The sequence below is a fragment of the Carassius auratus genome, chromosome 20, assembly GCF_003368295.1.
Source record: "Carassius auratus strain Wakin chromosome 20, ASM336829v1, whole genome shotgun sequence".
In the NCBI taxonomy this organism is placed as follows: Eukaryota; Metazoa; Chordata; class Actinopteri; order Cypriniformes; family Cyprinidae; genus Carassius; species Carassius auratus.
The window spans coordinates 7886313-7911437 of record NC_039262.1 but is presented as its reverse complement, the minus strand read 5'-3'; the positions used below and the strand labels follow the sequence as shown (position 1 = coordinate 7911437).

The following is a 25125-nucleotide window of genomic DNA, read 5'->3' as shown; positions in this document are numbered from 1 at the left end:
TACATGTTCAGACAAGTCACTCAAAGCACTGAGAGCCCCTATCACTTAGTTAATCGGATTTCCAAATATAGATTTAGTTGCTAGAAATTGTAGTTCAGACACGCAAACAACATTATCTCGGCATATTATCTGGAATGTGGTATAGATTAGAGACAACATTTTCAGGTAACCAGAATTAGCCAATAGTAAAGTATTAATAGAGTTAAATGTGACAAATTTGTTATAATCAGATGCCTGTTAAATAGCCTAACATCTTAAAGGAATAGTTAATCAAAATGTTTGTAATTTTCTCCAGTATTGTCTTCTTTTTGAAACATGTCTGTATGGTGGTTTGAAATGATGTTGGAAATGCATGTTCCAGATATTATTTTTATTTATTTATTTGACCTCAAAAGTCATAACTGGATCTTCCTGGGAAACAACACACTTCTCTCAAGTAAATTAGGCGGGTTTTCTCCAACAATTTAAGTCTGCTTAAACTTGCCTGTAAAAACCCATTAATCCTTCCCTATTTTTTGAGTGCAGTGGCGAGTTCTCAAAATCAAATCAACAAGCGACATGTTATGTCACAATAAAGAAGATAAATTTAGTTGTTATTGTGGTTTTAAATGCCTAAGTTCTAGAAAATGGAGAAATAATAGAACCACAAAAGTGGCCCATATATTACTGGTAACCAAATGTTTTTTGTTGTTGTTGTTTGTTTGTTTTTTTGGTGAAGAACAGCAAAATTGCAAAATTGAAGTAAAATAATTTTCACATTATAGTACAGAATCAGTGGAGTTTGTCATCCATTGTGTGAAACATCCAAATTCAACGCTTAAAGGGGTCATATGATGCTGCTAAAAATAACGTTATTTTGCGTAGTTGGTGTAATGAAATGTGTTTAAGGTTAAAAACATTATTTTCCACATATGGTTTGCAGAAACCACATGTGATGACCCAGGCTGGACTCCACTTCGTCCACGGTGAAAGCCGATTCATCAATCCACAGTGCAAAGTTGATGTATTTCCTCAACAATCACCATGGACCAGCTTCAAGCATGACAAAGTGGATATCATCCTCTTTTGGAAGGCCAAACAAAGTAGTTTCGCTTTCACAACCAAACAAACAGCGTCTATACGACATGATGGCGGCAGCAACAATAATATTACAACGAGAGGGCAGCGTTATGCAAATCTTCAGACATAGTGACATAGAGATGTGGGGGCGTGTTTGAATGAGCCATTTTAGGGGTGTGTGGTTGACTGTTAATTTATAAAATTATAAAAATTAATCTCTTTGGATTTGAGACTTTAGTCTTTGCAACTTATGTTTCAGTACTATGACAAAAGCAGAGCTCAGTTTCAAAATTGTGTTTTCACAGAACAGACTGCAATGAGAGACTGCATTTATTTATCTATTTTGTGTCTTGGATCTTGGCATTTAAAATTATTTTGCGGTTTCAGTGGATGTAAAGTTGCCCATTACGCCCCAAGAAAGAAAATGATTGTAAATAACATTTTGATTTTAAATGGAACCATTTATTTTAATAAATAACAATGAAAATATTTGGTATTTAAAAGAAAAAAAAAGTTATATTAAAAGAAAATTGCTCTTGTTTTACTTGCTCTAGGGCCACTGACAAATGTTGAGGCATGTCTTGTATTTGCCTTTCGCTGGCCCTTTAATCCCAGCGTGAAGTCATTATTCACGACACGCCCCCTGCTGCCAGCCTCGTTTTATCCAAACACATGACGTAATTCATAATCAATAAATGTACTCTGTTGTAGCGCTTCTCGAGTACGACGACGTCTTATCAAAACACGAGCACGCCTTGGTTCCCGCAGAGATGCGTATTTTCTCGGGCGCGGCGAAAACGACGATCTTTGTAAAGGAATGCGCTCTTCTTCCACATGCATTACTCGAGATACAAGATGACATTTATGCAGGTTCACAGTCGGAAATACCTATATATATATATATATATATATATATATATATATATTACATATTTTCACGATTTGTGGTGCTATTCTTTGTTACTATTACATGGCCAAGTATCACTGAAGACTGTTTTCTTATTCAGCCACTAAAGACAACCGTTTGCTCCTCCATTCACTCCTTATCTTTTTAAAATCAGCCCTCCCCCTTCCGTCTTCCTTTCCTTTGTTCCTAACCCTGCATGGATAGAAAGTCTGCAGGTGACCTCTACAATAACCATGTAGACACTAGCTCTGGTCAATGCCTAAAACTCAGTACCTGAGACACAACGTTTGCGATAATGTCACTGTTGAATAAATATATTGTCATGTGGAAGCTGACAATAGATATGATGTGTCGGGTCAAGGTCTTTTGCGGGACTTGGATTTATTATATTTGTTTTTCTTTAGCCTCTGGTAATAGATGTATTGTTTGTAGGGTGCAGATTTGTTTGTAGGGGAGGGTGTCTAAGTCTAGTTCTCTCTGGGAGGAACAGATAGGGGCCTGTAGTGTGCTTTGCTTGTGTCATGTAAAAACAATAACACGTAGCACGTGGGTGTGAATAAGCAGCAGAACTATCTTCTACTGCCACCTTCAGGCCAAAATGAGACATTACAGAAACTAGACCCCTTTAAATGTTATGATTTTAAAGAAATTTGTTTAATAACTGTTCTTAGAGGTTATGCTAATCATAGTTGATCAAAACAAAATAAAGTGTAATGAAATAAAGTAAAATAAAGTCAAGTTAAATAAAATAATAAAGTAACATAAAATAAAATGTTTGTGGATATTCATCAACACTACCACAACCTGTTTAATGGTTTATCATAAACATGTTAATAATTTAGGAATGGAAGACCATTTCCACCACATAAAAAAAAAAAAAAAAAAAAAAAAAAAAAACGCTTTGGTAAATCACGATAATTTATGATTTGAACTCATCTCATAAGTATTACTTTATGTAAATTATTACGTTGGTTTTAATAGCAATTATTACTACTTAAATATATAAATATGCTTTGATATTTAAGGAAGCATAACTGCATAAATTCACATTAGACATAAATATAAATATATTTCCTCTCCCACAGTAAGAGTGTATTTCTAAGTACATAATGTACTAAATACAACAGAACACACGATCCACTAGAGGGTGCTAGAAATCATCTTATTTTGCAACATATGCATTGTCCTCCTGAAGTCCATGATGTTTTGTTTTACATATTAATGGTGATGTGAGCATAAGGACAATTCCACTTGCTTTTAAAGTAATACGATGAGGCTTAGATGTTTTTGCTAATGGAAATGTACAATCCCAAATGTTTTTGGAAGTGATAAAGACTCTCCTGTCGACTCTATTAAGAAGGATTTGGTTGCTGCAAGGGAGTTTCGGTTCATGCTCGACTCCGATCCCCACTTAGCCAGTACTGTTCTGTCTGCATCTCTGTAAGGCGGGATATTGTCCTCTGGAAGGCAAAGACCTCTTCATCTGCTGTGAACAATGTCAGCCGCTCACTGGCCTCCTGAGCAAAATAAATGAAGTTCTGATGAACGATTACAAAGATGTCTTTCTACAGGAATTAGCAAATTCAACCAAGGCTCATTAAAATAAACCAAAGAGATTTTATCTATACATGACTAGGTATATTTACATGCATGCAACGTTAATGTGTGCTCTCAGTTTATGTATAGTATCATAGTTATAATGGAATGCAAATAGGTGGCACTTTTAGGGTGTTATCATTACATCGGTCAGGCCGAGTTCATCTATCATTAGGCGATCTCTTGCTTCCCCTCCAGTCATCGGTCCCTGATCAAGGAGGCGGTGTAATGGTGCATCAGCCAATATCGCCACTCTAACCTGAGAGTTTAAACACATAATTGAACCATGTCGATATGTTGGTGGTGCTAACAGAGAATGACAAATTATTATGAAACATATGTATTTAAGGATTGCATGTGAATAACAAGTGTTTGTGATTCGCCAGATAGACATGTTTAAGGCCAGCGTGAGCTTGAAGGATGTCAAAGTTAGTATGTGTTTTGAAGAGTCATTACCTTTTGGTCATAAAAGTTGAGTGAAGGATGTCAAAGTTACTGTGTGTTTTGAAGAGTCATTACCTTTTGGTCATAAAAGTTGTGTGAAGGATGTCAAAGTTACTGTGTGTTTTGAAGAGTCATTACCTTTTGGTCATAAAAGGTGTCAATGAGTGTGGTGAAGCGTCTAGCCTGGTCCTTCATTCCTACTCGAAAGTGAGGAACATTCCGTATGATGACCGTGTCAAACTGGCGTGCGATTTCTAAATAATCCCCTGCTCCCAATGGCTGCAAACAACAGATAAGCACATCAACACACTTGAAAAATTTGGTAATATTAATGATTAAACAGAGATGTTTAATCATATTTAGTGAACTCTTCTGCTTAAAGGAACAGTTCATCAAAAACTAAAATGATCTTTATTTACTCATTCTCATGAGCTTTTGCTTAATTTTTTATTTCTATTCATTGTAATTAAATGTAAAAAAACACATTTACATTATTCAAAACAGAAGAATGAAAGTCATACAGATATGGAATGACATGAGGGAGAGTAAATTATGATTAGTAAAAATAAATGAATGCATGAAGGATGCATTATCAGAAGTGACATTAGAGAGTATTAGATTTTTGCAAATAAACTTTTTTTTTTTAAAATAAATTATGTTCTTATTACTATTTATTAGAAGATCATTAGAAAAGTCCATGGTATCATGTATCATGGTTTTTACAAAAATATTAAGCAGCACAGCTGTTTTCAACACGGACATGAAAAAAATGACTGGAGTCATGGCTGCTGAAAATTCAGCTTTGCATCACAAGATTACATTTAAATTTTAAATATATACGAAATATAAGTTATTTTAAATGTTCAATAGTTTTTCAAGATTTTTACTGTATTTTTGATCAAATAAATACAGCCTTGATGAGCATATGCAACGTCTTTCAAATACATTAAAAACATCTTACCAACCCCAAACTTTTGAACAGTGTATATTATGTTCGGAAATATAATATAAAACACACATTCATTTGCTTGATCTCCAGGGGTCTCTCCACCATGACAGTGATTGAGAGGGAAACTGATGTGTCTGAAGCCTTGGCACATACCTTTTTACCCATCCATCTCATCTCATGTGCTTATTCCCTCTTGAATTTTTGTCTCTAATCTTCTATTTCATCCTATATTCTGTATCTTCTCTAGGCAGCATGAATCTCTGTGGTAACTAAGTGGAAAGGCACATTAACACATGCTGACATAGTCCCAACTGCATTAGCCTGACCATGAAGACGAAGAAGTTGAGGACTCTTCAGACAAATCCACACATGTACATGCACAGCCACAAACGCACACACACACACACTCGCTCCCACTCTCAGTACACTGAAGTGAACAGCACTCTCAAAAGCACTGAAGGACACAGAGACAGTGCCTCGGCTCCATTAGAGAGCAGCATACCCATTCTTTCTTTCCTTCACCAAAAAAAATAAAAAATAGAGCATCATACTGGTAAACCAAGTCCAAGGCTACATAAATAAACAAGCACACACACATACATACAGCTGGCTTAGACTAGCCATATACAGGGCTGCAATGATGAATTAAAGGTGTAGAGAGATGGATGGATGGATGAAGGCATGGGCAATTACAGTACATAGTATCAGTGGTAGTGGTAGATGAACATGGAAGATAAAGTGGAAAATGCAGAGTGGTACATAAGAGAGAATAAATCGCAATCCTTAGCAGTAAGCAAAGCTTAAATTGGGATTTTGGTGGATTTTTTAAATCTGGTGATGATTCTGGAGCAAAGACATGATTTCCTTTCTATCCCAAGAATAATTGCCTGTGTTGAAATGAGTTTGTGTTTGAGTAAGTTATTTTTAAAATAAATTTATATTTTATTCAGCAGCAATGCATTTAATTGATCAATAGCAGCAATAAGTACATTTAGATTGTTGCAATAATATATTTCAAATGCTCTACTTACAATTTCTTTTAAATGTTTTATTTATCAAAGTATAAAATATTACGGACAACATTGTTAATACTAAGAATGCTTCTTGAGCACCAAATCAGCATATTACAATGGTTTCTGAAGGATCATGTGACACTATGGACAGGAGTACTGTCTCCCAAAATCATTTCCAGCTTTGCAATCACAGGAATAAATGGCATAAAATATTTTAAAATAAAAAAGAAGTTTTCTAAAGATAAGAAAAAGTAGTTTATTATATATATATATATATATATATATATATATATATATATATATATATATATATATATATATATATATATATATAAATGAAATAGCTTTACTGAATTTCTGATATATATATATATATATATATATATATATAAATGAAATATCTTTACTGCATTTCTGATTAAATAAATGCCGCCTTGGTGAGCGTAAGAGACTTCTGTCAAAACAGTCTAATAATCTTATTGAAACTTATATTAAAACTTAAAATAAAAAATAAAATTTTAAAACAATAATAATAATAATAAATAAATAAAAAACACAGATGTACAAATAAATATACAAATACTGCTTAAACGGATAATTAGCATTGTCCCCCCCATACTATGGAAGTCAATAGGGACCAGCAACTTAAGGTGAACTATCTACTTATAGCATTTCCAGGTCCAGTGGCATAAAAATCTTTATTGTGACTTTATTGGAACTGAGAGTTGCCCACATGGGAAGATGGAAGTATAATGCTTAAATGCAATGAGCTTACTCCATTTATTCTTTTATTATTTTATTAAGAGTGATTGCACCGACTAAATATGAGCTCCAAGTATTTTAGCATTCCTTTCTTCAAGTTGCCAGAATGCTGTTCCTTTCCAGTTTAACCACTTCCCTCCTACAGTATATCCACACATCTAAAACATTTGGAGAAGACACCACAATCCAAATCCCAAACCAGAACTTTGTGTCATTTTCTACACACTCACTCGCTCACACAGCTCTGGGAAGGTGCAGTCTGCAATGGTTCCACAGGTTCTGCTCAGGGTTACTTCTCTTCCTTGCACGTTCAGCACTCTTGGTCTGGTTACTATCAATGGTTAGAGGCAGACATACGGTTACTGACTGTAATAGAAAAATCGAACACTTTAGCACTGAAACTATAAGGTCTACAGATAAAAACAGCCAACACTACAAGATTAAACCTCACACACTAAGTCAAGAAACATCCTCTCTTAACCTTAAAACCCCCATCTATGCAAAGGCAAATTAACTCGCTTACCATCATTTTGTCTGTACGCCAGTCCCTCAAACAGTGTATTGACAGCATTCTCTGCATCAGGCTCACTTGATCTATGGAAAGCGAGTGAAAGAGAAAGATAATTGAATATGAAATTAACCAGGTTTGAAGTGGTCACATCAAACAGTGCGCGCTGAAGGCTTGTGTTTGAATTTTCACAGTGCCTCAATAGAACAGGATGCTGGATTCAAAACGCAAACATTGAGAGAGTGTGAATAATAGGGAGCAGCAATCAGGTGTCAACAAACTCATGCATATTAACATCCTCTAAAAGAGCAGCTGTTGAGATAAAGGGTTTATAATAAGTCAGAAAAAGGCGCTGAGTGTATATTTATATTAATGTGCACTCATGATACCTAACTCTTTCCCTTGCCATTTATTATCAGTTCGGTTTTCTCAGTTGGTGGTTGAGATCAGAGGCAATTGAAACATTTTAAAAAAAAATTCCCACTTTAGAACTAAGATTTATTACAACTGCCATATTTTTATATGAGAAACATTTATGTACGGTAAAATAACAGTTTCATTAGGTAAAGGAAGCATAAAATATATTATGTATAATCGTAATAAATACACTACCATGCAAAAGTTTAGGGTTAGTAAGAATTATAGATATATTTTTGAATCATACTTATGCTCACTAAGCTTGCATATATTTAATAAAAAAAAAGAAAAGAAATACAATAAAAAGCAAAATTTTCAACAGCTGTTTGGATTCATACCCTAATCTGCTCATTTAGTGTTTTTTTATTTTTATCAATGTTAAGAACAGTTTTACTGCTTACATTTTTGTGGGAACCTTTTTTTTTTTTTTTTTTTTTTTTTTTAATGAATAGTAAGGTTCAGAACATAATTTCTTTGAAATAAGAAATCTTTATATAAATGTATTTACTGTCACTTTTGATTGACTCTTTATTCAATGTCCCCTTGAAAGTTTTAATTTCTTCAAACACTTTTGAAAGGTAGCGTATATGTATAATTTGTCAGGAACGATACAAGTTATTTTTTTATTATTATCGTATTAAAAGCAGTTCTGCTGCTTAAAGTCACAAAGGTCTGAGTACTGCACACCCAACAAATAAGCAAATGAAGAAATAGGAAAATAAGAAATACCTCTAAAAATTAAACTTAAACTTAAAAATTAAATGTTGCTACATCACTCTTTCACAAAGAGAGAGAGTTGGTCTTACATGTAGTATAGTTTTCCTGCTGCTTCCATTTCCCTTGTCCGGTAATCTATTCCAGTGTCAAGACTGACGGTAGGACAGTGCTCCTGTACAGCAGAGGAGAAATGTGGTAAAAGAGAATAGTTACAAATAAGAAGAGAGAAGAGTTTCAAGAGCAAGTTTAAATGACAGTAATTCTGTTTTGCCAAATTGCCACCAAATGTATTTTGTATTGCAATACACACCTCACCACTAGGGGGTGGCAATGCCACATGTAATGTGGGAAAATAAAACATTTAAATTCCTATAACAAAATAATAGGCCTACTGTGATCCATAAGCCATATAATTAATTAAGAAATACCAAAGTTTGACCTTTTCTAGTGATTTTAATTTACTGTTAACATCCAGGTATTCATAGTATTATCTATCCATCTATCGAACGATCTATAAAACAGAAAAAGATTTAGGGATAAACTTTATCAGTTTTCAAAATGCGAGTATAGAGAGTTAATAATGGGATCTTTGCATTTTTTATTGTGTGACATGAAATTACTCTACTGCTAAAATAGCATGTGTGAAACAAAATTATATGTAGTTAAGGGTCAAAATAAAATATGCGTACTGTCAACAACGTTAAACATGTTAGTTGCTCACTTTTATGGAGGGACTCTGTGGAACCAGAGCATAGTAAAACCTCTGTGATGAGAAAAAAAAAGGAACAAAATGCTGGAGAAACGATGACAAAAATGAGTGATGAAAAGGAAGGGTGATTATTTTTAACAGGATGTGGATAATATGTGGTATTTAGGCGAGAGGCCTTTGCCTGAATCAGTCCTCAATGACAGCTCCAGCGAATTATGAAATCAGTGAATTTTCCGCCACCCTCCTCCTTGAACTAAAGATAATTAGCAATCACCACACAGAGCGAGAGAGGAGCGATCTATTCCTCTTCTTCCTCTATCTCTCGCCTCTTCCCCCCATTCTCCAGCGCTGTCAACTTTTCTCTCTCGAGCGCAGAGTTCCACGTCCGAGCCAATTGGCTGAATCAGCCGTAATGACAGGCTGACAAACCACGAGCAGAAGAACACAAAAGGAAAAGTGTCACTTCATCAACCCCGCTCGACCTTGTCACCGGGCCGCCATGTAAACAGCCGCGCACGGCCACGACAACCACGCTTCCCCAGAACGGGTAATTCCTCTGCACACCTTATTCTGTCTATTTTTTTTTGTAAAAACTTTCCTATTCCGCCTGTATATCTTAACGGTTGATGGGCCATCTCGCAGGAGCGTAATCGTGAGGAGGGAGAGGGGGAAAGAAATACAATCAGTAATGATTCCAGCGCATGGTTCTTTATAATCAGTTGAAGACACGTCCTCTTGTGGATCATTGCATGATTATGGCCTTTTGATGGGTTCATTAAGGACTCATAACTCCTCGAAGATCTTCATCGTCGGCCCTTCTCAACTCAGAATGCACTTTGCCACGCAAATCTGATGTGTGTCCTCAGCCTTCAACAAGACCCGCCAGACACCTCAAAATGTGCAGGATCTTCTAACTGACTGACCTTTTAATAAATAACTAAAACCTTCGTTTCGATGGAATTAAAATGGTAACTAGAATGATATCATTTTAGATTTAGCACTAGCACTTGCTGTTAGTAAGATTAATGGCTGTTGTTTAGGGGACAATTTCAGCCATGTTGACAACTTTTATTATTTTTTTATGATTTAGCCACTGAATTAGACCACCCCTACTTCAGCAACACATCCTAGCTCTAAAATCTGCCCATGACAATCCAACCCAATGTTAATAAAAGCTGTAAAATGATTATACATCCCTCAGTAAAAAGCGAAAAAAAAAAAAAAGACAGCTCAGGTGAGCAGCACACTATTTATTTATTTATTTGTCTGTTTAGAGAGAAAGGTATATTTCTTAAGATACAATTTTTAATGATGTGTCAGGTCACATGGACATATACTGTATGATTTGAAAAAAAGCTAAATAAATAAAATAAAAATATACAAATAAAATTAGAAGAATAATTTTACATCTGCATTACCTTACAGACATTATAAAAAAAATAAGAATACATACAAAATAATAGAAACTTATTTATTTTTCCTTCTTTATCATCATCATCAATAATAATAATAATTGTAGTTTTTATTAATTATAAGTTAATTAAAAAATAAAATATTTTTTCTTAATAATAATAATATTTTTTTTTGTAATGTCCGCCGCATGTCATTACTTGTAATGTCCGCCGCATGTCATTACTAGAAAAATAAAATGTATTATTTTGTTATCAATTTTAAAGTGAAAGTTTACTTTAAAGAGTTCTTATCGGTGCATGTGCTGGATGCCCACAACTTCCCTGCACAACCATTTAGAATGAAAATGAAGTCTGTCTCTCTTTATGTCCGTCTTGCTCTCTCTCTCTCTCTTTCTATCTCTTCTCTACTCCTCAAAAAAGTTGCCTTTGAGTTTTTCAAAGCAAGGGTTGCCATTGAGCTCCAACAAAAGCCAAGGATAGCTGGCGATTGGACCCTGATGAGGTCCACTACCTCATTACTGACAGCCGAAAACATTTGATGCTTTTTTCCCTCCTGTTTCGGAGGAAGAGGGGTGGATTGACAGAGCCTGGCTTAAGGAGTGTGCGGTGGGTGAACTGAAAAAGAGAGGTGGCAGAGGGGGACAGGGGGGAAAGGTTGTAGTCCATTCATCTTTGTGTGTCTTACAGCCTCTGTGGGTAGGAGAAAAGAAAAGGGGGGGAGGAAGCAGGGGCGGGGTAAAAAGAGAACGAGAGACAGCTTAAAACACTGCCTTTATGCTTTTGAGTCCAGGACGACTCCTCTTACATCAAAGTGTTTTTACCACTGCGCTGTATGATTTTGTCTCTCTCTCTATGGGTGTGTGTGTGTGTGTGTGAGTCTTGAGTGAATGTATTGAGAGATTAGGTGACTAGTGAGTGTGTGTGTGTAAGAGAGAGAGAGAGAAAAAGAGAGAGAGAGAGCTATGGGGGTGGTTAACGACGTGAACACACTAATTACGCCTAATGATCTATTCCCTTTACATATAACCGGCTTTGTTAGTTACTCAGAACACTCTCAAAACATACTCAAAATGTTCTCACAACCTCTCCTTGCCCTGTCCAGGACTCTTAAAGAAACATCACACTTGGAACATCTGTCTCGCTTTGAAAGCACAGACCCCCCAGACCTCCGCAGAGGCCACAGGCCATGGCCCTCATCCTCTCCATCACAATCACTCGCTCCTCGGTCTTTGCTAATCTGTACCTGCTAAAAACACGACTGACCAATTTTGGTGGTGACTTGGCAAAACAACATCTTTTGAGTGACTGTTAACGAATGTCAAGGCACCTCAAATGTTGGTCTTGCGGCTTATTCACACCAAAATCCAGACGTTCTGACACAGGAAAAACATGACTAACATGATTTCTGCACAAATAGCACCACAATACTGTTGCAACATTGTTTTCTTTCTAATCATATGAACTAATGATTCAAAGGCCCATTTATTGGCCCTGTACGATATGGCACTCATGCAGTTTTGGTTTTGAGGACTCACAATGGCCGCTATATAAATCCAAAATATTGTAGTTATGGTTAATGTTTTGCTTAATTTAATAAACACTGCCATTCAGGTTTGTTATTTTCAGATAACTTAGCAGTATAGTTTGGACTTGGTGTAAACAAGATTTTAGACAACAGACCGAAAAAGCAGCAATAAAAGCCAAAGTGACATTACTGACATACAAATCTCTGTCCTTCTCTCTACGAATGGTTTATGTTGTCTCTCATAGCTCTGTCTTTATTAACTGCCTCTAATTTTTCAGACCAAGGTGGAGTCAGTCTGTCTAGTCAACTATTCTTCAACTATTTTAAGGTTTCTGTTAAAGTTTAAATATTTTTCATGATAAAATGGATCTGAAGGAAAGCAAAGATAAAAAAAAAATATATTAGAAATACGAGGATAACAAAAGGTCAGTGGAACAATAGCAGCCATCCAACATAAATTGCCTCTTTTCATTTTTGCTCCATCTTCAAGTCATTCAATCATCATACACTCATCCTTACCCACCAGAGACCTTCACCATGAAAAACACACACACATAAGACCAAGACAACATAACCAGAGGAACACGGGGGACAGCAGAGAAAAGCAAATTAGCCAAAATAAGGTCATCACACCTTTATGATAATGTGTCTGTTGGAGCAAAAGATTCATAAGTAAAAGAAAAGAAAACACTAGGAACAAAAAAGATACTATGGAAGGCATAAGTTAATTAAAACTTGAAAATCAATAAGAGGTTCTGACCTTAAATTACATTAAAGACATTAAATTAGACAAAAGCACTGAATAGACAATTGGCTTTAGAAAAAAATATACTGTTTACATAAATATAAATCACTGTTTAAATGATCAAGTTATTTGTTTAGGAATACAGTAAAACAGTATTAATATTAATAGAAGGTAAAATAACAGTTTTTTTTTATTCAATATATTTTTAATACATTTAGTTTATGCAATGGCAATAAATTTCATCATATTATTAATGCTGAAAACATTTGTGCTGCTATTGGTTTTTTGTGGAAACCATGAAACAATTTTTCTTTGATGAATAGAAAATAGATTATTTATATGACATAGAAACATTTTGTAACATTATTATAACCTTTGATCAGTTTAATGAATCATTGCTGAATAATTTCTTTAAAATGAAAAAAAAAAAACATAACAGTGTATAATAAAAAATAATTTGAATAGAAATATATTTCAATGTTATATTGTTTTTAAATCATTTTTACATGATTATTCAGCCCTAACAGCCCTATTAATAATAGTTATAATCTGAATAATATTTTGTAGGAAAATAAACATTACCACCCTGAAGAGAGATTAAGATATATAGAAGGAGAACAGTCAAGAGCCAGTGAGTGCATTCCAGTGAGTCTGTCACACATTATTAGGGATGACCAGGCATGAGAGGAGGCCCACCCTAGTTACCCTGAACTGGGATCCTGGGCTGCCTCCAAACCAGATGGCCTAACAAAGAAGCTCAAACGTTAGAGGTGCAACACAGGGCGAGATGTATTCAGCACTCTTACCAGGCAAGATTAACACAGGCCAGAATAGAGGGTGACTTTAAGGACCCCAGGGATTTGACAGAGACGGTCTGAACCAGAGTGACTGTGCTGGGCCACTGACCATAAAAGACCCAGGGGTCAAACTGAGAAAAATCACAACCTGAATGAAGCCTACAGCAGCTTTTATTTTTAGCATCTTCTGCAGAGGGGGGTCCTTAACTATGAGGAATACTAGGATATAATGAGGATTAGAAAGACATTGTATTGCCAGTCATCAAAGCATCCTCCTATTATGTCGCTCTTCAAGATCACGGAGCGAAAAGAAACAAGTAAAGGATGACTGGTTTGTATTGCCGTTAGCTCTCCCCGTGTAATTGTGACCCAAAGTAGTAAATTCGCTGAAAATGTACTCAAACATCAGGCCATACAAGATTTGAAAGAGTTTGTTTCTTAATTTGAACAGATTTGGAGAAATTTTGCATTACGTAACTTGCTAACGAATGGATCCTCTGCAGTGAATGGGTGCCGTCAGAATAAGAGTCCAAACAACTGGCATTCTAATGGCACCCATTCACTGCAGAGAATCCATTGGTGAGCAAATTATTTACTGCTAAAATTCTCCATATCTTTTTTTAAGAAGATAATTCATCAACATCTTGGATGATCCGAGAGTGGGTACATTTTCAGCAAATTGTCTTTTTTAGGGTGAACTATTTCTTGAACAGCATGCTCAATATTTAACTACGGAACAAGCCAATCGACGTTAAAAACGCATTGAGCTCGGTGTGTTGATACCAATCAAATGTGCAAGAATGCGGCCTGCTGTAAAATGCCTGAAAATGACGGTCTGATTATTTATGATGGAAAGCTGTCGCAGGATGATGGTAATTAACCAGACAGCACACAGGATAATGCCAATACCTGCTTAAAATAATACAATTAACTTGCAAAGCAGATCAGAGCATCGCTGGCGTCCATGGCCGGGCGCACTTTGAAATGCAAGCAGCTTCACGCAATGCCGTCTCATTCCAGCCAACCCACGCCAGTCATTAAACGGCCTCCATGTCTGTCACACTTTCTCTCTCTCTCTCTGTCGCTCTCATCTCCAGGTATGATCAAAGCTGCCTTTTTTCTGTTTTGTGCGTTTTTGCAAACACATATGGGGTTGTGTATTTTTTTACCTGTGAATAAAATACATCAAAAACCAGACAGAGCAGAGGAGGAAACATGAAGAGAGAGGGAGAGATGGAGATCGAATGAAAGGATAAATAAATTAACTGAGAGAATGACTTTGTCTTTACCTTGAGTACGCCAATGAAAGGCACAAAAGCAGTCCTCTGAAGCCCGTTTTTGTACAGTTCTGAGAGAGAGAGAGAGAGAGAGCACGAGAGGCAGAGATGCTGGTTAGATTCACTCTTTAGCCTCCTCATAATGTCATTTTCCATCTATGATTGGCAAATAAAGTGTCTATTGATGAAGTGAGGGACGGGAGGGGAGGAGGGACAAAAGGGACGAGGAGAGGCAGAAATTGATTTCTGTGGGCAGCGCAGGAGAAAGGCAGTACATGAAATTCATTACATTCCCAAACAATGAGCTCAAGAGAAGAAGTCTCTCTCTTTCTACACAGACAATAAACCTGCATCACGGTGAATGGAGACTTCAATTAGCCACACGGGCATGATAAACCACACACACACAGATGTAAAGAGACCGTGATGAGTATATGCTTCTGTCTGTGCTGTAAAACTTGTTTAAAGCTGCCGTGAGCAAGAAAATATAAAGGAAACGGAATTGTCACAACAGAGGCATGTTGAGCTATAAACAGTCCAGAGAGACATGTTCGGCCAGTTCTCACCCAAGAAGTGAAAGCATGCTATAGGGATCTTACTACGAAAGAATGGATAAAGCCTTTCCATAGGGATCTGGTGGCCACTTACGAGAATCATACCAAGAGATATTTTAAGGGATCCTATATACTCTTTTTCCTTAACATCCTCTTATAATATTTGAAACCAAAACAGTAAGTCAAAGTATAAGTGGTTTGTTTTTCAATGGCCATTTTTGGTCGCTATTTTTATTTATTTTTGGCCACTGTACATTCAGACTTCAATATATTGTACATGGCCCCTTTACTTTGTAATACAAAGTGTAAATGTGGGCAGTCACTTAAGTACACTTATTAGACATCAGAAAGTAGCAGAAGTTCAAAACAAAATTATCTTGCAGCTTATTTTTTAATAAAAAGTTTTTGGGAAGATCACATTTTTTACAATTGTTATTCTTAAGGTTTGTCCAGAAAATTATGAACAACTGGAAAAATCGTGGAGTTACAATATTGGCCCTGAAAAACTTTAAGATGAATCTGCAATATGTCATTTTTTTTCAGACATTTTAAATACCATTTAAACAGCATTAAAATATCTCTAATTAAACTTTTCATAGGTTATATCTTTGATGATCCTCAATTATCTGCTGTAGGTCCAAAAAAAAAACAGACAGATACAGATGCTTCTGAATAAATTCTACACTTTTTTTAGCAGTTTAATCATAGTATCCTGGTGCATAACTAAAGGGTCATTTAAAGATTAAGTTAGTGAAATGCACCCTCTTTTACCTTTGTCCATCCATTTCCCTTGCTTTACCTGAAGAAACGGTTTTGGGGGACGCCAAATATCCAAGTTCAAACACGCGAGCCTCTTTAGTGGCTCTTCAGTTCAGCATCTTTATATCAATAAACGAGCAATCTCTTTCGATGTCATCTCTCTCCCTCCCATCTTTCATGTCTACCCGTCTATCCATTAGTCACCTAATTAAAATGGAATAAGATGGCTATTAAGTTTTAGCGTAGGCTTTGTTCTCTGTGGCTGGTTAATGTTAGGAGAGGGTTTCTTTATGTAACTGCCGCTCACCGTTTTGTACTCGGCACACAAGGCCACTTCATACAACGAGACATTAGCAGCGCTCCAAGACAGAGACCGAGAAGAGAAAGGCAGAACGAGTGTCTTATCTCTACCCTTATCACTCTCCCTCTCCAGTTTAATGTAACATCACAGCAATTGCAAAAAAACGGCGTCTGTTGAATCAACAATGAGGCAGAGGAAGAAAAGAGTGGGAACGGTGGAGAGAGATAAAAGACTAACTGCTCATGTTCAAGCGGGTATCAAATAAAGTTGCCTCGTTTTATGCTGAACGGCGTATAGGCGAGAAATCTTTGATGGCGGCGAGGTTGAAGTTTCCACATGATTTAAAGGGATAGTTCATCCAAACACGTCGCCCACATCATTTTAAACCTGTATGATTGTCTTACTTCTGCGGAACACAAAATGAGATATTTAAAAGAACGTTCAAGCTGATTTGTTACTTTAACATTTTTGGTCACCATTCACTTTCATTGTATGGAAAACAACAGCTTAGACATTCTTCTAGATAAATGCCTTTGTGTTCCACAGAACCCAAAAAAAGTCATACAGTAAAGTAAATAACGATCATTTTCATTTTGAGGTGAATTATTCCTCAAGCTACACCAAAACGTACATAGGAAATGGTTTACTGAAGAACTAAGGGTTTAAAGTTCAGCTGGATGCAGTCGTCATTGGATTTCAGGGCTAAATAACACTCCTCAGATTAGTTTCATGTAATCCACCACCACAGCAGCCAATGGCAGGGTTTTGAGTGTATGCAAGAAAGGAAGAGAGCAATAAAAAGCAGAGAAGGAGTGAGAGACTTTACGCAGATTATCAATAGACCTCAAACATAATGGCATCAAAATACAGTGATTAACCAAAGAGTGACTTAAAGGGGAGGTGAACATTAGAAAAGAGTGAAAAAAAAAGAAATAAGATCCTGACACATGAGATGGTGCAGAACTGGATTAGAACATGAGACGGACGTGTAGTTTAGGAACATGTTTTACTTTCAGGCCACAGAAAAAGAACGAGGAGAATGAGAAAGGTATGGTGGTCTATTGTTGGGAAGTTGGTAGCGAACAATACAAGGTGAAAATGTACAAGAGTCATGTGTGCCGTGCGCTGGGTAGGTGACAGGTCAGGATCAGAAAACACACACTTAACCCTGGAAATTGATGGAGGAAAATAAAGGAATACACTGCTTTTATTGACAGATTTCTATTTGTTTTTGCAAAAAATGTTATGAATTATAAAAACCTAATATATTTACACCACAGTTTAAAACTTACAAAAAATGTTTTTGAAAGAAGTCTCTTTCAAAGTATGCATTTATACAAACTACAATAGAACAGTAATATTATGAAATAATCACAACATGCTGTAAAAGAACGGATTATATTATTTTTATGTAATTTGTTCCTGTGATGGCAAAACTGAATTTTCAGCCATTACTCCAGTCTTTATTGTAATAAGATTCTTCAGAAAACTTCAGGATTATTTTTTGTAACGATATAAAAGTATTCACTATCACTCTTGATCAATTTAATGCATCCTTGCGGATTAAAAGTATTAATTTCTTTAAAAAACAAAAAAACAAAAAAGTAGTGCATGTTTAATTATTTTCTCCCAAATGTTACAGCTAAACAAGTACACTGGAGAAATACTTAGATTTTAGATTTTTATAATCAAGTTATTAAAAGTTCAATAATGAATTTACATTTTAATCTTAAAAAGTGAAAATATGAAGATTTTGTAGTAATGACATTTACTAGTTTCTGTTTATTTCCAGGGTTAAATAATATGATTGAAAAAAAAGAAAAGTTTTCTGCATGGACCTGGACATTTGAACACCAGTTTCTGTTAATCAACATTACCCAGACCTACCTTCAGGTGGTCGATTTGAGGTCGCCACAACCACGACCCCACACTTGAACAAGCCCTCAAATAACTGCTTCAGGATCACAGCATCAGCTATATCAACCACCTGATAATAATAATAAAAAAAGAAGACATTTTTATTCATTGTACTCTAATGTAAATATGGATCATAGCTATTTACTTTTTCCTTCACATGTAAAAAACAGCATACCATCACTTAAGTTCATAGAAACAGCTCAAATTCAACTGAATTTTTGTCAAACTGAAATAAAACAAGTAAATGTGTATAAATGGGATAAATACGTTGGTTTTAAATTTCATTTTGCCTATAAAGCAACCTATAGCTTCTGTTGTTTCTATTCTGTCCTCTAGTCACACTATTGACACTATGGGAGCGAGCACAGGTGTATAAGCTGGACATGAGCGAGGCACAACTCTCTCCCCTTTGGCCTTCCTCTGCCTTGAGCTAATTACCACAATTGTGTGCATGCATGTGCACTTGTGCATGCGTGTACATGCGAATGAATGAGCAAAAACCAGGTGTCGTTGCATTTTAAAACCGAAGCCTCGGCCAAGGTCCTTTGACATAACCCTCCCCAACACGCTCGCAACACAGACACAGGACAGACACAAAGCCACTCCACCTGACTGTGAAATGGCCACACACAGCCGCAGCTTTCTGCTAGAGACAAGGACAAGTGGCCAAAGCGCTGAAAAAGGTAAATAATTGAATAAATAAATAAATAGCGTTTTAAGATAAAATCAGTGGCACAATGACAGCCAGATGGCCACACAGAGACAAATACGTACACACACACACACAGATGTGCTCCCATTGTGCTCTTGAGGGCCTGGCATGGCTGTCCCTGAATCTCAGAAGCGAGAGGATGAGTGGTTCTTTCATTATTATCATTTTCATCATCATCATTCATTATTATCATTTAAACGTTGCCTTTTTCACAGCAGCGAGCTGTTGCCTCACACACATCTGCAGCAACACTGGGGCTGCTGACCCTCCCCTGACAAAAGGAGCCCTTTAGTCAATAATACACAATGAGATCGACCGTGGTCCGCTCTCATCTTCTCCCACGTTTCTGCTACTTTTTTCAGGGTTGAAATGCATTTAGTCAAAACGCATATAGAGTTTCTGCTTGCGTCGCATTAATACTTGATTAGCGTTTGCATATCTGGCAGCGAGGAGCCAAATTTGGGGCCGGGGATGTTTTTGTCATGTAGAAGATCTCCTCATTCACTGAGCTCTACTATTCTTAGAAGGACACACTTATGACTGCCATTCCCCCAGCATATGTTGTTTTCTTATATTGAAGTGTTTCCCTTTTTTGCATATTAAACCTTCGGCCCCATCAAACCCAATTAGCGTCTTCTATAACGGCCTTACGTGAGGCAAGGTGGAGGGTGTGCGTGCGTGTTGTCGGAAGGGTGGTCGGTTACAAAGACGAGGTGCTATTGCATAAAATGGATCACATTTCCTTTAACCGTCCTCTTCTATTCTTCATTTCAAAGGAGTCATTTAATTATGACCTTTTCATCCGTCCTGTATTTGTTTTTTTGTTTGTCGCACAGGCACTGCGACACTCATGCGAGAGTGTGTATACACACACACACACACACTTTCAGTCTCTGGGTATTGATTGCCAGGTTGAGTGCAAGAAAGCCTTCTGTGTGGTGTTGTTGTGGACGACAGCGAAAACAACGGCACGGATATTCAAATGAGCATCCAATTACGCCAGCAAAGAGTCACTTTTGTGTGGCGCACACGGGTGCCAAATTGCACTCTTTTGATCTTAAACCTTTACTTACACAACTCTGTCGATGAGTAATTTCACCCGGCGACTGACAGGGGCCTGAGACAATGCCTCAAGCGGTTTCTACTCGCTCTTCCTCTTTCTATATCTCTCTTGGCCCTTCTCTCAATACCTTGCATTCATTAAGGGAGTGGAGAGGGACAAAAGGGGAAGGCTACAAATTACTGATAATGATGCCGGACTAATGAAGAGAATGGAGAAATTTCATTAGCATTTAAGAGGCATGGATGCATGCGACCCGCCATAGTCGCTCTCCATTACCCCTCACTCAAGGAAGCAAGAGGGGCCGACTGAAACTCGATGCCTCATTTGCATGCTTAAGTGGCAGTGGCTCCTGATTGGTAAGGGGCTGTCAGCTCCTCATTTATGCATCATAAACAAAATCTGTGTGCTTTCCATACAGCCACGAGCAACGATTGGTGAGGTGAGCTTTCAGGCAATAATGAGAACCCATACTAAATAAATATATGAAAGCAATCAGGCCTGAGGTAAACATTTCAATTTAAAAACCATTAATAAAAAGAGCAGTGCTTTATCCTAAAGCAGTGAGAGAATTAACTCTTAATTATCAGAAATTAGGTCTACACAGGTTATTTGAGTACGGCATGTAATATTATAAAGATAACAGGACATTTTTTGAAATTCATTAAACACCATACTGATACTGAACCAGAGAACAAAAAACAATAGATAAGATAATGATTAATAGATATTATTCCTTAAGGAAAATATTGATTGAGAAATGGGCTGATTGATTGATTTTAATCTGCAAACATGTATATGACATTTCATTTTTTTATTTTATACTTTTTGGGTTTGAAAAGAATACCATTTTCTATTTAATCTCGATTATATGTTGCCTTTCAGATCTGTGTGAAGTTATCTGACTCCACTAGATGGCTCCAAAATGAACAAGGCTTACACTGTAGTCAGATGAACTACATCAATATAAACATTTATTCAGCACATGCTGATTCTTACTATATTTCTGCAGCTTACATTATTCCCCTCACTCAAGCACTAACACACTGAAAATATGCATTAAACTGCAGCTTAGAAATTTTTCAACAATTTTACAAACTCTTCACCCTCCGAATCTCCCTACTCCTGCCCTCACCTGAAACTCATCAAAGCACAGGAGACAGGTTTCCTCTGCGATCTCCATGGCAACCGGAAAGATGGGGTCATACATTGTCATTTTACCGATCCGTCGCTTTGGCAGGCTCTGTTTCAGTTTGTGGATCCCTGAATGCAATGCACAAATTAAAGTCAATAGAAATAAAAACAAATGCTCTCAGAACCTAGACAACATCAAATGTTGAACTCAGGAGGAATCTATTCTACTTTATGCTGTTATTTTCCTTAATTGCTATTCATGCATGATAAAAGTCATGTTTGGAAAAAAGTTTTGGATCAGTTTTTATTAATAATACTTTTATTTAGCAAAGACACATTAAGTTGTTCACATGTTAAAGACATTTATGTATATTAATATTTATCTAAATGTAACTTTGCGATCACAGGAATACATTACATTTAAGCATATACTGAAAAACGGTTTCAATTGTAATATTTTAAAATATTACTCCTATTACATATGGCCATTTATGTATCCACAATAACTCGAGAACAGGCTACCTTGGTTTAGTTTGAACTTACTTCTATGTACATCTAACATGAATGCATTGAAATGAACCCTCTTTTTTCTTCTGTTTTCCACAAAGGAGTAAAAAAGGTCCATCAGCATTGTTTTTCCAGTGCCTATAGATTATGAAACACAGAATAAGCATTAATTGGCCTTTCCAAAGTGAAGTCCAATCCAATACCTCAAAACTCAATATATGCATGTATAAAATGATGAATCATTTTGCTGCCATAGCTAAAAACAAATATTAACTTAATCTTACCAACATCACCATGGATATAGTAGCCGTGAGGAGGATGTGGCTTTGGGGACTCCTGTAAAATAAATTCGAATATTACCATCTTCTTTAATGCTGTAAAAAGCTGGTTTGCTTCAGCACATTTTAGTCTACAAAGCTTATATCATTAAGACATCTTTTTGTCACCAGTTGTAACAAAAAAAGAAATATCCAGGAAACTCTTGGCATGCGATGAAGTGCCCTTGACTCAAAGTTTCCAAACAATGTCCACAATGCATTCAACTTTCAGAGTAAAGGTGTTTGATGAGCCAGTCCAGAACTGTCTGTGGCTGCAGACAATTGATCATTCAGGAAAAGACAGAGAGCCGACATCCTCATGCCCGTATTCTACCCGAATTTTTTTTCAGTGGGGTGAATGCTGTTTGAGCAGTGAGGCGCAGCGTTCTTGGATGACAGCGTGTGACTTCTCACTGACTTCCAGAACTCTCTGTAGCTCGTTATTGTGGCTGGTGGCAGTGGTCCAGTCACGGTAGAGTGGACAAACACAGTGAAGATACTGAGAGAGAGCGGACACAGGCCCTGTCAGGGACGGGTCCACAAGGTGGAGTCATGCTCTACACTTTCACAGGATGCAGCCAAGGGGAAAAAGTTCACATGCCAACACTCTGTTTTCCACTGCCTTTCACAGATGACCTGTTGTTTGCTCTGGTATGTTGTAGATAAACAATAACTTTGGGATTTTAATTAATTTTTTTGGAAATGTTTTATTTTGGTTATTATAATAAGTTATTCACTTTTAAATGAAAATAATGCATTTATTAATTTACTCGCCCTACGCACAAAGCGTTTCACCCTTTTTGCCCTAAATAATCAACACAAGAGCACATCGCTGTACATGTTTCTGTTTTTTTCCCCATATTAAAAGTGGAGCTGGGAATCTCTTTCCCAGACAATGGCGACCCCTCATTACTGAGGCGAGGGATAGGTGGGGTGTCCTGACTCAGTAGGGGGCCGTGCTGTGATCCAGCAAGAGCTTGGTCTGGCCTTTCCTCCCACTCTCCACCCCCACAAACACAAACAGGCTGAAGCTGCTTTGACCTACAAACAACAGTCCCACAGCAAATTAGGCAATGGCACAGTGTAAGCACTGGGGTCTGACTGAAGGTTGTCCCGCTAAGCTTTTTCTTCACTGTAAACATACACTGATTGCACTGCTCAGTTTGGCACATATAAACCCATACCTCTTGTGTGTTGTCAACATCTCCGTCTTCTTTTTCATTTGACTTCTTTTCTGCAGGACTGCGAAGGTTTACTTTACTTGTATTATTCTTCAGTTCTGAGGTGGGTTGACTATGTAAACAGTCTTTAGGTTGAGGGAGAAGGATGGGGATGTTGGTGTAGTCTGTCATCACTCTGTTCAACTGTTCTAACTGAAGAAGTGCAACTCTTTGTTTATCATCTTCTCGCAGTGAACCGGAGCAGACAAGTCTGTCATAGTGCCTGATGAGTCCACCATGAGCAGCCCAAGGTGCTGACACAGATGCATGTCCTGCAAAAAATGGTGAATACCATTAAGAAACAAGAATATGTTGTTAAACAAATATTTGGGATCTATAAATATGTTTTACAGTGCTTATATCATATAATACTTGATAATAATAATTCCTTAATATTTCACTATAAGACCCAATAATTGAGGAATGAAAAATAATAGATTCACTAAACATCTATTACATGTGACATAACTTTTTTACAATATGAATAAATGTATATGTAAGAGATTCATTTTAACATGAGTAAATAATGACAATTTATGCAAATGACAATAAATAAATATGACAATACATAAACAATAAGACTCGTGTTTCTATAAAATACTTATACAGCAGAATATAAAGTTAATCTTTTTGACAACTTGGTTGCTTATATATATATATATAAACATAATAAAAAAATTACACACACACACACACACACACAGTTTTTTACAGTTTGTCTGTTTATTAAGACAAACTCCATCCAATAAAGGTTTGGGCATATTTGTTTCTCTCTCATTAAAGCAAAGGTATACTTTAAATAAATGCACATAAATTGGAGACAGACTTTTGTTGACAGAAATGAAAGATCTAGCTGGAAGAGAAAATCTATTCCAAGTCATAAAATTCTTCATACTCCAGTATAGTAAGTTAGCTACCATCATTTTGCAAACAATAAAGAAATATGAATGTGTGTGTGTATGTGTGTGTGTGTGTGAGAGGGAGAGAGAGAGTGTGAGAGAGAGATAAAGATGGATATAACGAACTATGACGTAATAGATTTCCCACAGTTAGCACGTGTTATCAGCACTGACCATGATAGGAGAATATTCATGCTCACCTCTGACGGCCTTGAACAGTTCACAACAAACTCCTCTCGACAAACTCGTCTCTTTGAATGTAAGTCTTAAAAGACATCTCGTTGTCCACCGTAACCTGTATGCCGCCATGTTGATTCAAACCCTAATAACTTTATTGAAGTCTGAACACGGACACCTTACACCCCTTTATGGAGAACAGACACTACTTTGCATGTTGCGCTTCCACGTTTATATATGTCACAAAAACGTTACAATATATAAGAAAATAGTTTTTCAATTATATTTTATATCGTTTTTAAATATCAAAATCTTATCTTATTCGTGAATAAATGCAAGACATTGTTCTTCAGGCGGTTCTAAACAATAATTTGAGAAACTGATTTTTTAACAATACAGATTTACAAAAAGTGCACTGTTCTTGTTTTGAAACGTATCTAATTACATTACAGAATACAGTAGGAGGAATGCAAGAATGGAACTTGAATAAATGACAAAAGTTACTCTACAAAAGGTTCAGAATTTATAACCTACAAAAGTTTAACATTACATATGTCCACCGAAAACAGCACTTGCTTCGCTAACATTTATCCAGCAGCTCAGAATAGTGGCAGGTGACCGCATAAACGCTAGTTAATACAGTTATAAATAGTCATTTGTAACCTACAACATTTTCGACTTCACTGAAAGGTACACTCTCCTCGATGTGACCGCTTTTATCCAATCAAAGC

The 25125-nt window shown here is 36.6% G+C and overlaps 1 protein-coding gene across 1 annotated transcript; it reads right to left on the bottom strand.

Moving 5' to 3' along the window:
* Positions 1–3115: 3115 nt before the first annotated feature.
* Positions 3116–25071, bottom strand: afg1lb (AFG1 like ATPase b). Its single transcript, XM_026290797.1, has 13 exons — positions 24418–25071; positions 23283–23590; positions 22066–22117; positions 21818–21919; positions 21276–21403; positions 18339–18438; positions 14850–14908; positions 8462–8544; positions 7254–7324; positions 6961–7061; positions 4145–4285; positions 3708–3821; positions 3116–3483 (listed from the first exon to the last, which is right to left on the bottom strand). Exons 1-13 carry the CDS (start codon positions 24524–24526, stop codon positions 3355–3357), a joined length of 1497 nt encoding a protein of 498 aa, XP_026146582.1. The 5' UTR covers positions 24527–25071; the 3' UTR covers positions 3116–3354.
* Between the last annotated feature and the right edge of the window lie 54 nt (positions 25072–25125).